This window comes from Barbus barbus (genome assembly GCF_936440315.1).
Source record: "Barbus barbus genome assembly, chromosome: 33".
In the NCBI taxonomy this organism is placed as follows: domain Eukaryota; kingdom Metazoa; phylum Chordata; class Actinopteri; order Cypriniformes; family Cyprinidae; genus Barbus; species Barbus barbus.
Window position 1 is genome coordinate 24,910,968 of NC_136761.1, and position 17,281 is coordinate 24,928,248.

The 17,281-nt window shown below is 38.2% G+C and overlaps 1 protein-coding gene across 4 annotated transcripts in view; it reads right to left on the minus strand.

The window, feature by feature from the left end:
- Positions 1-14,757: 14,757 nt before the first annotated feature.
- The window catches only part of LOC306853470 (kelch-like protein 4), a 36,134-nt gene continuing 33,610 nt past the window's right edge, over positions 14,758-17,281 (minus strand). For 2 of the 4 annotated variants that reach the window (XM_079390908.1, XM_079390907.1), the window contains exon 12: positions 14,758-16,923. In XM_079390908.1, the coding sequence (XP_079247034.1) occupies positions 16,864-16,923 (60 nt within the window). In that variant the 3' untranslated portion in view covers positions 14,758-16,863. The remainder of the gene's footprint in view (positions 16,924-17,281) is intronic. The other 2 variants (XM_079390910.1, XM_079390909.1) reach the window with 1 other exon arrangement.

Below are 17,281 nucleotides of genomic sequence, written 5' to 3' on the forward strand. Positions count from 1 at the left end.
TGTGGTCTCGGCTAACTCACCTTTTTGACACAGCCCGTCTTCCCTCACAATTATGTGAAGTGTGGTTCACGGAGGTTCAAAATATCCATTTGCGCTTCATACAAACAAAATATCGGTAGGCAGATTTTTGTTCTTAAACTCATGATGCATGGAGCACATTACCTAGCAATCTCGATTCAAAGTCCCAATTATAAGCGAATGGGGCTTGCTCTTCATTACCCGAACTCCAGGCGATTTTCGGGTCATTAAGCTCTACCTGTATCTGTGGAAATGTTTTAGAGGTGAACATCTGGAGGTTACGAGATCGAGTATAAAATGAAATGCCTCGCTGTCCTCTCTTTGCCTTTTGTCCGGAGAGGCCTAAGATAATGAAATGTAATGCCACGTGATAAGGATCTTGGCAGCGTTTTCTGCGACGCGGTGCACAAATCATCATCGTTTGATAAAGCAGTGGTTTACGGATAATGTTAATTATTTAGCCTGGGTGTTGAAAGGCAACAGTGCTGTCAATCCCCACCTTGCTCATATCACACTGTACGTTATTTTTCAGAAAGCTCTCTGTTTCTGATTACTCCCAACACATGTAGATGCAGCTATATAACGTCTTTACATTTGAATGCCGTGATGGTACAGCATCATTCCTCAAAGCCCTCTAGAGCTCTAGTCTCTATTCACTGCTGTGTGTAAAAGCCTTTTTATCTAAAGACCTTCTCTGCGGTGTCCATGGCATAAGGTAGCACATCTTTTATCACACAGAGGGAATAATACCCCGAAAAACCTTTGTTAAACTCGATAATATGAGCTCTGAGTATGACATGATTTACTCATCAAAGAAGAAATGCTCTAAAATGGCACTGAAAAAGATTGGTACGACATACACAAGAAGATATGTGGGAGGAGTCATATATTTAACTATATTTAATAGATTGTGTGGGAGGAGCCTGACATTTGATACATTAATTGCGCTCTATACATGTGCAAAGTTTCGTGGCGGATTGCAGCGCTGTCTATTAAAGTCTTCAGATCTTTCCTAGCTTCAAGGATTGTATAAATGTATTTCTTTAATTCGTTTTTGTTTGAATAATTTAGACGTTCATCTATGTTAAATGTCCCTACCACCGGTAGATCCAGATGCTGTTAAAGTTCGCCTCGGGCCGACTTCAAGGAGTTTTCGTTGATCAATATTTTTTAAGCAGAGGTACGAGCTAAATTTTTATGAATTATTAACTCTGCACTTTTGAGAACTAACGAAGCAGAATTAAAAGCAAATTGTGAAATTAATAAATATGAACTTTATAGCCAAACTTGATCCTTACCAGCAGCTTTTAATCCTGTGAGGTGATTTTGATCACTACATGCGCTAAAAAAGAAGAAAGCCTTTTCAACACAGAACTGTTTTATGATTTATGGGAAGCCTGCATAGTTCAAGAATGCAATATTCATGTTTAATTCTGTCCTTCGCTTTTTCAAAGCAAATTTTATTCTTGCCTCAATATTGACTGGAGAAGAATGCAGGGAAGAAATTTAGAACTGATTTCATTTTAGATCTTTATGCCTGACAGTTTAGTTATCTAGATACTCTGGAGATTCAAGTTCTGCAATAAACTTGTCGCATACGACGGCCAACTAAAGCGTTGTTTTGTTTCTCTAATGGAATCGGAATAACTTAGCAAATATTGGCAGCCTGAAGTGAAAAGGACGCATGGAAAAGAACAACCAAACGCTTTTTCTTCCTTCTCTCACAGCAGGTGGAATAGCGACATAAAATCACAGGGTTCTTCAGGCTTGGGCTGCCTGAGAGACTAGCACACTATAAAAAGCAGCAAGATGAGTCAATGTTGCCATCTTGTGGAAGGCAAACATCCAGTCACATGGCCAGCTGCCTCACGCAAAGAACGGCTCTCGTTAGAGTCAAAAGAGAACAGATACCTCTTGATATGTGATGAATGATGTGAATTAAAATGACAGACTGCTCCCAATTTGCACACCAAGTATATACAATATATATATATATATATATGGATATAAACATGCATTACTTGGACAGATGTGATTTAAAGAGGCTTATAGTGTACAAAGTACTCATTTTAGCCTTGACAACTCAAGTTAAAAACAACAACAACAACAAAAACTTTCATTGCCATTGGTTTGCCTTATGGAGCTGCTGTAATGATCACACTCAGCGCAGTTGTGAGTGTTTTTAAACCCTCTCTTGTTTCTGTTCTTCATCGTCAAACACTACTTAGAGGCTCGCTGGAGATTTGGGCGCTTGTTGCATTCAAGATGATCCACAGTAATAAGCTCCTTTGAGTCTGTCCTTCTGAGCCACAGCACATCTTGCTGTGTCTTTATGTTACATCATTCTCCACATGGCACATTATTAAGCTTATGGGAGCATGCTGGAAGAAAGCCTTGCCCTCCGATTTGTTGTTGCAGCGAGCCTCAGCTGTTACGAGCGCAGATGGATCGCTTGCAGACCAACCCAGCGCAAGCCATTGAAAGTAATTCATGCACGCTTCTGGAGGACATTCTTGGCATTGCTGCGATGCCTTTGAATGTGATATTAATGACATCCGTTGGATGTGTCAACAGGGATGATTTTTAACCGGAACGGAAGAACGACATCGGCCTGTCAGTGGATTCCTGCTTTGCACCTACCGGAACGTAGTCATCTGAAATTCCGACCATAGGTGTCGTGCCACGGTGATGCCTGGTTATGCGGTGGTGTTTCTTGTGTGTGCTGTGGCAGATTATCAGAGCTTAACATGCCACTCTGGAGATTTAGCTTTTATGTACCCCATCCTCCAAGTGGCAATGCATGATCCAGGTGCTTTTTTCCCTTAAAAACACTGTGAAGGGCATGTTTTGGGAGAGTGTTAGAGCTTGAAACACAATGAAAGTGGCTTTTCTGACACAGAGGCTGCTGGTTGCTCTTGCGCAACTCCCTGTGACAGGACTGTGACTGAAAAGCTCAAAGGCATTGGCAAGAAATCCCTCACTGGCAGACACAGCGTGCTTTTCAATTTATCCCTCTTCACGGCATCATACCTATTAACTCTCGCTGAGTTTAATTGCATCTTCTAATGCTTTCTCTTTTATTCTGAGCATCGTTTTTCAGTTCATTATATAGCATGCAGTCCAGCAAGTTATAGGGGCCCTTGAGTAAAACTTTCCTATTATACTGATAAGTGCAAATCTCTTTAATTTCCCCTAAATTAAATGAACTTCAGAGCAACTTAAGGGCCATCACTGCTACGCAGTACCTTTAGAGCTCTGCAACTTTACTAAAATGAACATGCCACCGTTGTAGGATATAAGCAGATTTTCAGGATATGCTACGGTCAAGCTCAGGGACTTTAGTTTTATCAGCTATAACTTGATTGTTTATACATTGTAGGTCTGCACAATCTATCAAAATAAAATCGATATTGCAATGTGGCTTAGTGCAGTTGTCAAATCGTGCAGGCTGCGATTTAAATAAATACAAGCTTTACCGGTTTACACGCATCTAGTTCATGAATGTTTTAGTGTTTCAGCGTCTGAGAACAGTCACTTATGTTTTAAGTCAACATAAACGGTTGAGAAAGAAATCGGATGTGTATCAAAGCATTGGATTTGGACTTAAAAGTGGCAGTAGCCTATACTGCACCCACTCCTGTCAATTTACAGTGAAGTCTATGCAGTGTTATTTTACATTTGATTATTCAATTTATGTTTCTGAAAGCTTTTGTTAGATCCATCTGAAAAACTGTAAAGCCACTGTTTATCTCAATAGTGTCTTTGTTTTGTTGCATTTATTCGTACTATTTCTTGCAATTGTTTTATTTGCTCTTATTTTTTTACTGTTCACTTGTCATGTCTTGTAATGTTTCCACCTAATATTAGTTATGACAGTAGCTTTTTTTTCTGTGGCATCGAAATGGGAATATGGAAATATTTTTATTTTATTTTATTAATTTACTTATTGTGGCAGGGCTAGTGAAAGTTTAAAAATATATATATATATTGGAATGATTTAACACTGATTTAACATTTTCTATGGAGTTGCACTTCCCACTAATTTTAGAATGATCTATTATTTCCAAATAAAGCTATTCGAGTCATCTGGTGATTTTATTTTATTTTTTTCAAATCACAATATATCGCAGAAATACAAAATATCGCAATGCAATTTTTTTCCCCAATATCGTGCAGTCGTAATACATTGCCAGGAAAATGAACAGGTTAGAAATAAAGAGCTAAAATCTTTGGTAATGTCAGTTAGTAAAAGTACATCTATTTATGTTAGTTCAGGTTCAGTTAAATAATAATAATAACAGATACAGCTTTTAATGTATGACATGCATTAAAAGTTGAAATTAATAATAAATGCTTTTCGTTGGTATCTAATGTAGTTATAAAGACAGGACTGGCTGTTTTAGAATGAGACAAACAGCTAAAACCACAAATCCATTGTTAATACTTGCTGATTGCTAAGGTTGATATCATTAAGGATGTGGGCCTGGTTGCAACAAACCTCTTAAGCTAAGAAAACCCTTAGTTATAATTGTAATAAATTACTTAATTATCTTAAAGAGTTGCAGCCAAACCCTGGATTTTAAGGCTATTAATATGGAAATAAGCAAATTTGAGAAGAAGCGAAAAACATATACAATTATTACCATTATTCACAAGAAAAATTTTGTTGTTGTTGTTTTTCATATCTATTTTAAAAAAAATTAAAAATTGTAAATTCTTGTATTATTTCTTAACGAATTGTCTTTTTTTCATGTTAGAGGTTAGTGAAGCACACAGGGACAAGAATTGTACCATCCACTCAAACCAAATTACAGAAATTGTTTAAAATTCACCCCTGTGTCCACATAATTGTGATAAAGCGATAAAAGAAAACTGACTAATTTCATTAAATGACCCATGATTGACTGTCTAGACATGAACTGCCGTGTGGGGCTCTCTGAAGTCAAACCCCAGGACTATAATAACAAAGAAGGTCAGAGGCAAGTGCGTAATAATAAGAGTCCGTAATAATCATTCCTTCATCAAGGTTTTTATACCAGAAATCTTTTACACTGTCTACATTCACCTTTTTCAGGAGCCTGACTGAAAATAATCTTGGAGTGATTTGTTGCCCTTGTTGAAGGTTCTGCAGACTTTCTGTGCATTCAAAGAGTTTGTCTCAGTCTAAGTCAAAGGGCTGCGAGAAAATTCTATTTTGTGTGGGCCAAAAGATTAATGTGTGTACATGTTTGTGTTTTGCCAAGGGCGATGAATGGGTTAAGGTCGACTGAGACTCAAGCAGTGAGATGTTGTATGAAGGTTATGTGTGAACCATGGTGGAGAGTTTACTTTCAAGGACATGCATGTGTGCTGCTGTTAGAACATTCAGTCAAGAAAACACTCTGCTTTCTGAATAGCCAGGATGTACAAAATAAAAGACATGTTGTCTGTTTTCATTATTTCTCCACATACTTTCAGTGCTATTTCTATAGACATTTAACTGGCTACTGTTTTACGCTACAGATCCCTGAGACCCCACAATTTTTTTTTCTTTTTTTTTTCCATTATAAATATTTATATTAAATATTCTCTCAAATCAAGATACATTTACATGAAATTGTGAAGATTTTTTTTTTTTTTTAATGCTTAAAACAAGATGCCTGTTAGTGGGGTTCCATTAAGTTTATTTTACTCCCTTATTTTTTTTTAAACTTAACATCTTAACATACTTCTCAAGTATATGTATTTTGATTTAAGAATGTTTAGATGTATTTTACAAGTCATTTTTTAAAGTCAGTTCACATAGAATTAGAAAAGCCAGGAAGTTTCAACCTGATTTTTCGATGTTAGTTTTTGAAAATGTCTATGGGGTGATTTTAATTTTTAAAATGTTTTTATACTTTTTAATTTCCCATTTGTATTTATAATATTCAGTATTATACTCAGTGCATGTGTGTGTGTGAGTGTGTGAGTGTGTGTGTGTGTGCGCGTGTGTGTGTGTGAGGACATATTTTGGGGACAAATTTGTACCCAAAAGTGAGGTAAACCTGACAAAATCTCCAAAAACCTCCCTTTGGGGACGTCCTCATTTGTAAAACGGGTTTAAAAGTAAACTAAACAAAGTTTTTTTGAAATTGTAAAAAAGCAGAAAGTCTCCTGTGAGGGCCATTTAGATAGCTAAGTAAACGTGTGTGTGTGTGTGTGTTGTGCGTGTTGTGCGTGTGTGCATGTTTATGTGGTTTATGAGGACACAAATTTGTATAATGACATGGGTATGACAGAGGTATTACAATATGAAGGTGGTTTATGAGGACACTGCCTATGTCCCCGTAATTCAAAAGGCTTAAAAAACATACTAAATGGTGTTTTTTGAAAATCTAAAAATGCACAAAGTCTCCTGTGAGGGCTAAGTTTAGGTGTAGGGCAATAGCACACACAGTTTGTTCAGTATAAAAACCATTACGCCTATGGAGAGTCCCCATAAACCACAAAAACCAACGTGTGTGTGTGTGTGTGTGTGTAGTGTGTAAAATTGTATTTATTTTTTTAAAGCTCAACAAGTCATGTTGCTTCTCAAGCATTCTTGATTTAGGAATGCTTAGATGTTTGTAATGGAAAACAAAAAAAAATAAGAAAATAAGTTAATGCAGTAAACTTACTACATCTTGTCCCATCAGTTTCTTGTAATATATTCCTCTTAAAAAGGAGACATATACATAGAAGCTCTAACTCTGATTTTTATATGTTGTGATGTGTTTTTGAAAATGTCTGTGGGGTCATTTTTATTTTTATGTTTATACTATTTAATTTAAACAGTAGTGGCTTATTTTTGAATGCCTAACAGTAGCCCGTTCCGATATGTTTTCTAAACTCCAGTAATGGTGGATGTGAAAGCGGATCTCTTCTTTGCCTAATTTCTTGTTTTACATTGTGGAGAACCTTTAGATAGTGAAAACCCACTGAATAGACTGCCTCAACAAAAGTCACTGAACTTTACCATTCCCCGCTTTGAAAATCCACACATTGACTTGGTTCTCCAAATGATGTAAAGCTTGTTAAACACATTGAAAAAGGCAGGTTGGGAAAGACGCTCCAAGGCTGAGTTTAAAGAGAATCTGCCTTCTCAAATTTTCAAGCTGAAGGCTACACTACAGTATGTCAACTTATGCAAAGCACCATAGCGCTCCTGTGAAATGCACGGTAAAATCAAATTAATCTTTTGAAGTTGTTAACAGCGATAGGCTGAAATCCAGACTCAGGTGCAGTATGTGCTGCCATGGGCATGCCTGCTGGCAGTGCGTATGAGCTTTGGGCTTACACGATGTGAAGCAGTTTCCCACAGTGATACCCAGTTACAAAGTGATCCAAAAGTGATTAAATTAACTTGGTGTGGCGCAGTACTTGTCCCTTGGCTGGCAGCTATAGACTACGACCCAAAGGTTAAGCACTGCCACCTCTGCCCTGCTTTCTGTGATTATCCTCTGAATATTTTGGGCCATTGGCTAATGTGAATAACTGTAAGTGACCTGCTTTGCATCTGAATGTGCAAGTGTACTGTGCTTATGAGCTTGTATGTGATTCTAAAAGAGCAGATTGTACCAAAAAGCTAGTGGGACTAAAAGGTGGTGTGGTCCTGTGGTTTGATATGATTTATGATTAAATTATGTTAGATAAGGGTGATAATGATCTTTCTGTTTACTGAGCAGTTTTGGTACCTTGTTTAAAACATTGCCTTGTTATTGAGGCATTTCCACACTTAGTGGAAAATAACTCCAGAATAGCGGAATATCTCTGGGAATTGACAAGGAACTAGATTAACCCAGCCTGAGGTCTTTTAGAACAGTTAAGCATTGCGGGTAACCGTTTCTTCAGCAAAGTAATGGCCTGGAACTTTAATTGTCATGGGTAGTTCATCTTCACCAACAAAAGCAGCTAACAATGAGGTCTCGGTAGAATGCCTACTTTTCGCCTAAACCGGTGGTGATTAAGCTCTCTCTACTTTTTGCAGCTGTGCAGGGCAAAAAAAGCGCTCAAGGGCTTTCACGTGTTGATCTATCAACAGATTCAGTCATTTTTATGAGGTTTAATTAGTATTTACTTCTGGCTTTGTTTAACCTTCAGATTCTGGCTTTGTTTAACCTTCAGTGTCCTTAACAAAAAAGTTCAGTTCAATTCTTCAAATCGACTTATTTTGTTACTGAACATGAACTGAGAATTTTTTGGGAGAATGTAGGGTTTTGTCTTATTTTTCATGCACTTACAATGAATGGAGACTTTCAAGCTTCACTGTAAAATCATCATGCAAGTAATACGTATGAGTCATAGACTATATTTAAAGTCATGCACTAACACTGTGTGAAGAACAGACTGCATTAAAGTTGTTTTGCACAGAAAGTATTGACATCCATAGCTCTCCTTGGCGCGTATATGAGAGTTTTTAGAAGTAGTGATGTCTGATTCATGACCAAATCTGGTATACAAAATCAAATCTAAATTATTCTCAGTTTAAAATCATTGACTCACTGGAGGAGAATCGATCAGTCTAATGTAGTTTAATGATCATTACAACCATTAATCAACTAATTGCCTATTATTTAACCACTTAATCAGCAGGATGCTTTCTTGACCGCTGGTTTCTCACCATTTGTTATTTTTGTTGTGTGTTTATTTCATTATTGAGAGGAAAGCATGCAGCACATACACAGCAGCATCTGGTTCAGCTTAGTCTCGCGTAGCTAGACCTTCAGATTGACGGCAGAAGTGATTTTGCATTCTTCTTGAAAACTTGAATCTCTGGTCCTCCCGATAGAGTCAGCAGAGTTGATTTTGAGAAGAAGAAAAAAATCACTTTATTTTTACATTCACTTTATTTGTTTATTTTGTTTAATCCAAATACAAAAGTGTATAAATACTGAGATATATACCGTATACCGCAAATAAGCCAAAAGAAATACAGAGATATGAATTTTTGCTCATATCGCCCAACCCTACTCCTCGCTGAAGTGTGATTAGTTCTGTGTTCCCTGGTTCAGATGTGACAGATGATTAGAAATGTCTCGCAAAATAAAGTCCACTGCGGTTTATACACAAGGTTTCCTGCGAGTAATTTTGATATGCTTGTCATTCACACCTCTGTTAAAACTTCACTTACGAGCTTGTCTGGGAAATTGGCATTCATATTTGTGGAGGTTCAGCCCTCTCGTGTTTGTAATAGTGACTCAGTGTATGTAGTCGCTGAATTACAGAATGTCTCCCTTGGAAGTTGAAGCCCATTAAAATGATAGATTGCACTGTGTCGTAGTTTATGCTTAGGGACAGTTTACACCCACAAAGCAGTCTAATTGCATTCATCCCGGTGAAAAATCCACAAACGTTGAATCTGGGCTCTCTGGCGAGTTGGCAGCAGTCTACCTGACATCAGAAGACTGCCTTTGAGGGAGAAGAACGAAAATGTAAATTCTGACAATGAAAAGACATGGTCTATATCATCTGAAGTCAGTGGACAGGCCTACCATGCATAATTTCAAAGACGGCACAGAGCCAATACAAGAAAGCGATGGATGGGTTCATTTCTTCTTCTCTAAAGCTTGTTGATCTGCACATTCCTCCCGTCACATCTTGTTAAAATGAATGACAATCAGTGCATCATTTCAGCCTCTGAGACAAAGTCTCTACCTCCCATTTCAAGCTCCAAACATCTGACGAACATCAGGTTCCCTCTTATGCTGCGTGTCATTTTCTGGCACTGCAGAAAATACCTTTGAGAACGTATGAATAGCAATTAAGACATTTTCAAATGAGGTGACTTTGGCATAGCAGCTCTTCTTCCTCTGCCTCTTCCCTCTCTTGCCATATCACTTCTGACATTTTTGACAGCAATTACTATCAGTTTTTTTTTTTTTTTTTTTTTTTTGGGGGGGGGGGGGGGGGGGGTCTTATTTATATACAAACATATTCACTGTATTGTTGTTTTTTTGTATTTTCTGTTTGCTTTAAGCTTCCAGCATATAAATAACCCTCAAGTGGTGTTGTGGTTGAAGAGTTGTATTATTTGTTGTAGGGATAAAATGTAAGTGTGAAAAAAAAAAAGGATTTTGACACAATCACTGCATACTGAACAAATTAATTTCTTCAGCACAACTATTAGTGTTGTATGTTATATATTATATATGACTGTGTGTGTGTGTGTGTGTGCGTGCATGTGTGTACATAAACCCATATATAATACATATTGGTCTTTTCTGGAGTTTGCCTCAGTTTGAGGTAAGAAAAGCTGCATAATGCTATTGCACATTTTTTGTGTTAGGCTACTTGAAGAAAAGAACCAGCAGACAAGTTTTGAACGACATGATGGTGAGTAAATGGTGACAGAATTTTATTTTTTGGGTGAACCGTTGGAATTCAAAGTTTCTTAGTGGCTGTCCTTCAATTCAGAACCAGAATCAGAATGAGCTTTATTGGCCAGGTATGTTTACACATACAAGGAATTTTTTTTAGTGACAGAAGCTCCACAGTGCAACAGAAAGACAGCAACAGGACAGGACACAGATAATAAAAGAATAATATACAAATATCCAAATAGGCAATGTACAAAGCAGCAAAAGCACAATATATAATATAGACAGCTATGTATGTACAGGTCAAGTATGTGCAAATTAGAAATGAGAAATAAAAATAAAATAAGTGAGTGTGGTGAATGGATAATGTATTATAGTTGTGTGTTCCACATTTATTGTTGAGTGTTCATGAGATGGATTGCCTGAGGGAAGAAACTGTTCCTGTGTCTGGTCGTTCTGGTGCACAGTGCTCTGTAGCGTCAACAGTAACAGTTCAAACAGGGAGTGTGCTGGGTGTGAGGGGTCCAGAGTGATTTTACCAGCCCTTTTGCTCACTCTGGATCAGTACAGCTCTTGGAGAGTGGGGAGGGTTGTACCAATTATTCGCTCAGCAGTCCGGACTAGTTCAAGTTCAAGTTGTATTGTATCTATACACAACTAACCTACTGACAGATTTTAACTATAAGTATACTATATATAAGTATTTACCCTATACAAACTAAAATATAAAAGATAAAAAATACAAATTATAAGAATGCTTCACATAAATACTGTACATGTGCAAAGAGAAACATTTTGAGTCAAGCAGCTGGTTGGGGAACAGTGCAGGATGATTTGTAGTGCATGAGCATGTAAACATACATATATTGCTGAGTCTTTTGTGCGATTGTGTACACGCAGCAGTGTGTGTAAAGTGTCCAGTGCACATAGAGGAGAGTGTGTTACTACAGGTGGTTTGTACAGGCCCACTCACCTGTGTGAGAGGCTGGTTTTGATGTTGTGCATGACTAGCCTCTCAAAGCACTTCATCATGATTGGAGTCAGTGCTATGGGACGGTAGTAATTTAGACAGGACACAGGTGATTTCTTTGGTACCGGTATGATTGTTGTGGATTTGAGACATGTGGGGACAACTGCCTGGCTCAGCGAGGTGTTGAAGATATCTGTTAGGACATCTGTCAGCTGTCCAGCACAGTCTCTCAGAACACGGCCAGGTATGTTATCAGGACCCGCAGCCTTGCGTGGGTTAATCCTAGATAGGGTCTTCCTTACATGAGCTGGAGACAGACAAAGCGCCTGGTCGTTGGGAGGTGTGGGCAGTTTTTGTGCAGGTGTGTCATTCTGCATTTCAAACCGTGAATAAAAGTGGTTGATTGCATCGGGGAGGGATGTGTCATCATCACAGGCCTGTGGCGGGGGCTTGTAGTCAGTGACGGTCTGAATGGCTTGCCACAGGCTCCGTGTGTCTCTGCTGTCTGTGAAGTGATTGTTGATTTCTTGAGCATATGACCGTTTTGCATTTTTAATGCCACAGGACAGATTGGCTCTTGCTGTTTTGAGGGCTGCTTTGTCTCCTGATCTGAATGCTTTCTGGTCTTTAGCAGCCCACGAACCTCTGCTGTCATCCATGTTTTCTGGTTTGCACGTGTGGTGATGGCCTTGGTGACTGTCACATCATCAGTGCACTTTTGGATGTAAGCAGTCACAGTTTCAGTGTACTCATGCAGGTCTGTGTGCTTGTTGTAGGTGGCTGCCTCTTTAAACATGTTCCAGTCTGTGCACTGAAAGCAGTCCTGTAGTGTTGAGGTAGCATCATTTGGCCAAATTGTGATGAGTTTTTGAACCGGTTTGGCAAGTTTGAGAAGTGGTCTGTATGCTGGGATTAGCATAACAGTGATGTGGTCCGAGTACCCGAGGTGGGGGCAGGGTACAGCCTTGTAAGCGTTCTTTACTGTTATGTAAATAAAGTCCAGTGTGTTGTTTCCCTTTGTTGCAAAGTTCACATGTTGGTAGAACTTTGGCAAAACTGTCTTTAAGTTTGCGTGGTTGAAGTCACCGGCTATGATGAAAAAGCCGTCGGGGTTATTTGTTTGTTGTTCGCTGATGGCGCTATACAGTTCACGAAGCGCATCTTTAGTGTTTGCACACGGGGGAATGTAAACCATGACAATAACATTGGCCGTGAACTCCCGCAGCAGATAGAACGCTCGACACTTCACAAAAATAAACTCCACCAGCGATGAACAGTGTTTTGATAATATCGCAGCATTGTTACACCAGTCTTTGTTGATATACACACACAAGCCACCTCTGCGGGTCTTACCAGATAGTGATGAATCTCTATCCGCTCGGAAGCTAGTTAGCCTGTGCTGCTGAATTGCGGAGTCTGGGATGTTGTCGTTTAGCCATGTTTCGGTGAAAACAAACACACAACAATCCCTTGCCTTATGCTGTGTAGACCGACTGAGTTGAATTAAGTCCAGTTTGTTTTCCAGAGAGCAAACGTTTGAGAGCATGAGTGTTGGAAGAGCCGGTCTTGTGGGGTTAGCTCTTAGCCTAGCTCGTATACCTCCGCGCTTACCGCGCTTCCGTCCTCTCTCACGCCGCTTGCGACGCTGCCGTGTGCGGGTAGCGTCAGTAGGCGAGGCCGCGGTCTCGAGGTCCGGCTCCAGCAGTAAACAAAGTCCTCGTAGCTTCTCAGTAGCTGCCGGCGAGAGTTGGTGTTTGTGCGCGTTTCCAATATCCAAAAGGCTTTGGCGATCACAGATGTGTTTTGGAGTGATTTCCTTGTGAGTTAACAGTAATTTTACACTATTTGGAGATGAACAGAAGACATTAAAAGACATAAAAGCACCGTCTTTGGGACCCAGAGCAGCCGCTGCGTCTGACCGCGCCGCCATCTTGGACTACACTCCGTAGTCTTCTGAGGTCAGATTTGGTAGCTGAGCTGAACCAGACAGTTATTGAAGTGATCCATTGTGATCCATTCACAGACTTTAAAATAGCTGGGGAATGTCTGAATGACAATAAATGTCTAGTATTTTTTTTTTATTGTGGATGCCAAAAAAAGTATAACTCTAAGATGTAGTGTGATTTGTCATTATGAGTAGCAGTATGTTTTTGTTTTTTACATATAGAATTTCTTAATATTTCATCAGCCTGGCCTAATAATTATGCAGCATTATTATCTCAATTACTTGCCCTTGACCTAGTTGATGCAAGTTGACATTTATTGTTCATAGCAGGGATAGAGAACTGGCCTTTTTATTTAATTTTTTTTTAAACAAAGTAAGAGGACTAAAAGTGCAACAGCACCATCTGCTGTAAACACACAAATTATGCATACACATCAAAATGTAAAGCCATGTTCTTCAGAGTCGGGTTCAGTCTGTCTCACTGTAAGTCATTGCAAGGTCTGCCACAACTTTTACTGGATGGAGTCCAGGCTGTCGTGTTTATATTGAATTCTTATTTGAGCTCTGCAATCAATATGCAAAGTAATTTGATGGTCCGGGTGATATCGACAGGAGCGTAGATTACTTTTATGTAATGTCCAACAAAATCACACTTGCAGTTTTATTGCAAGATGAAACGAATGTATGCTGAACATTTTGTGACAGATCATTATAAAGTTTTGTGAAGCCAAAGCTAATTATTCTAATGATAAATTCTAATAAAACAGATGAAACCTGAAATGCTGTGAGTGGATATATAGTTCCTTCATTCAGAGGTCTTGGCATTGATTTCTCAGTTCCAGTGTGGATGAAGCAGACACAGCTTTCCATGAGGCCATGAACCGGAGGTCAGGTCATTTCAGAAGGCTTTTCAGATATTGCCATTTCCAACATCTGGTGGGACTGAAACAACACCTGCAGTCTTTTTGCCCTTTTGCACTCCCTCTCCACCTGTCTTCTGATGTGCTGCGGCAATTGCTTTGCATTAATAATAAATTTTTATTCCCTTTGAAATGTTCAGTCTTTGTTTTGCTCTTGCTCTGTTGGAGAACAAAGACTATAATTGTAATCTATCCATTTTATCAGATGCAATCTGGCTTTGGACATCGCTCTGTCCTTTCACATCACTTTCATCTTGTGACATTTCAGACTATCAACAAATAACACATTAATTTTTTAAAGGTTACACTGCAACAATTCAGGGTCTTTTTTCTCTAGACTTGAACCTCATAGGTCTCTGGGTCTGTTTGATTGAAGTGCTGTTGCCTCTTTTCATTTCATATTGATTCAGTTATGTCCTTCATGTAGAATAATGATTCTACCCATGTACTGGATTTATTGACCGCTGTAGTAATCTTGCTGTTATTGTTAGATTTTGACTTTTGATCCATAATGTTTAGCATAAACAAATTAGCCACGTTGGTAACATGTTGATTTTATTACCAATGACTAGTGATACTAAGCGACTCGAGTCAATGGTCGTATTTATTTTCAAATGGAATTAGTTATTAGTTTTGTAGAGGTTGCACATCCACAGCTGAGGCAATATGCATCCAATGCTGTACAAGAGACAACCACTGGAGGCCACTGGAGTATTAAAAAAAAAATCAATAAAGGGCTTGAAACAGCATATGCAGGACACACAGTGCCCCATCAGACCGTATACGCCACAGAAATACTCAGAAAAAGAATAGCTTTTTATTTCTAAGTTTCTGCAGCATGCCATATAAAACAATGAAAAATTAAATGAAAGCATTTCTGTATTACAAATGTATAACAAGTAAACGTATTCTTGATCAGCATGTTACATTCCAGTTAAGTCAAACAAGTAATGAGGCTCATCAATAAAACATGTTTATGGCAGTCAAAAAACAAATGAATATCAGTACATCACAAAGAAAGAATTCAGTTAACAGTTTTAATGACAGACTGTGACATCATGATTAAAGACCCTGTGAAATTAACTCTGTATGCTAGCGTACTTGTAAACACAAACAAACAAACAAAAATCTTTTAGCAGATATAGACTAGAGCTGCGCAATTAATCGTTAAAATACTGTAATCTCGTTTCTAACACCCAGAGAGAGCAGTTATGTAAAAGTATGAAACAGCTTCACAAAGTCTTTTAAACCACACAATATCTTTTTTTTTTTTCCTGTTACAAACATTCTAAGAATGGGGATAAAAGTTTTTATATATATATATAAACACTGAAGCCTAGCGTTCAAAATAGAGTTAATCATCTGTTGAAAAAACAACTTGACACTTTAAATAAAGATTGTATTATTACATCAATATACCAGTAGGTGGCGACAAGTGACTGTTAAAAATGTATTCAACCTTGAATCATTCATTCGAGATTCGTTCAAAAACACTGATTCATTTAATAATGGATCAAGTGAATATTTTGAGTGAGTCATTGAATCAGTCATTCAAACTGGAAAAAAAAATCATTCAAATTATATTTTTTAAGTAGACTGCTGTAATCAACATTTTGAATAGCAATTTACAAGTTATTTTGTTGTAGCTGTCTATTCAGAATCGCGGGAGAATCATGAACTCTGTTTTTAAACCAAACAATCATGGAGCTCTATTATAGACTTAAGATTTAAATTTTCATGGCTGTGACAAAACTATAGCCTATTGATATGAAAAAAGGCATGAGCCCTATGATATATCCCACCCCAACTTCTGGGTCATATAATTTTTCAACACAAAACTGTATTCATCAGGTGATTTCACAGGGTCTTTAAAATATTTAATAATGGCATTCAAACATAGAAGTAGCATGCCAGTACATTATGAGAATAAATAACACAGGACCAGGGACTATGTACAATACAAGTTACAAAACCTTTACATAAAGGTGAAATATCAATATGATATAATAGCATATTTTGTACTATAAACCTTATTACCATTTTAATAATGACTTACCGATACGTGCTAATTACTTTGGTGGTTTAAATTTTTTTCTACTTCAGAGACCGTTTCTTTAAGTAATTTCGTGCTGAACCTAGTCTCAAACCAAAAAAATGTATTCAGATGAGAACTGCATGAGTGTGTCCACAAACATTTTGGGTAAACCAGAGTGTTTTATTGCAAGCGTACAGCTGGAAGTATTCACAGTGGTCTTTTAAAATTGTTTATCTAAGATCAAAATACATTCTCCACACAATTTCACAAGTATGCTGCTGTCTTTGAAATTACATTTGATTTTCATATAGTTAAAAGATATAATAAATGTCAAAAATGTGATGAGGTTAATGTAAATATTCAAATTAAATATTGTAACTCAAATTCTGTCTGGATACATTTTCAAAAGTATTCTTTTAATATAAAATGTCTCATATAATTAAGTAAAATCTTATAAGTATTATTTTTTTTCCCTTTTATTCCAGTCTGTAATAGTGCTGTATATCTGAGCGAAAACAGAATGAATGGCACACGGCTGTCTAAATCTGTTGAGATGAATCCAGTGTTGACGATAGCTTTGTGTGCTACGTGAAAAGAGCATTCCAAGAGTTGACATCGCAAGCCTCTCCTTGAGGTCACAGTTCAGGGACTCTGAGCCTTCAAGGCAGTTTCACGACCACCACACATGCCCCCGCCCTCCCGATGTTTAGAGGGACCTCCTAGAATAACAAGAGACAGAGGTTAATGACCAGTGTCCAACCGCAGCAAATTCCCTCCTCTGCAGCGCTCTCAGTCCCACTCGGTCTACTAACAGCCCATTGCAGGTAATCTTATAAAAGAGAGAGCAAGATGGAGCCATGGGAAGCTGAGACAGGAGACAAACTAGGCTTGAATAGAGTGTTTGTAACTCTCAGGCTGTCTAAGGAAAGAGCAGTTAACCTCATTGTGTTCAAAGCCATTGTGACACAGGGGAAAACGGATGAATGGCAGGACATGCTTGCACTTCCTGTTCACAGACGTACATCATTCAAGCATCCATGGAACATTCACAAAGTCGACTGTTTTGACGTAATGTTC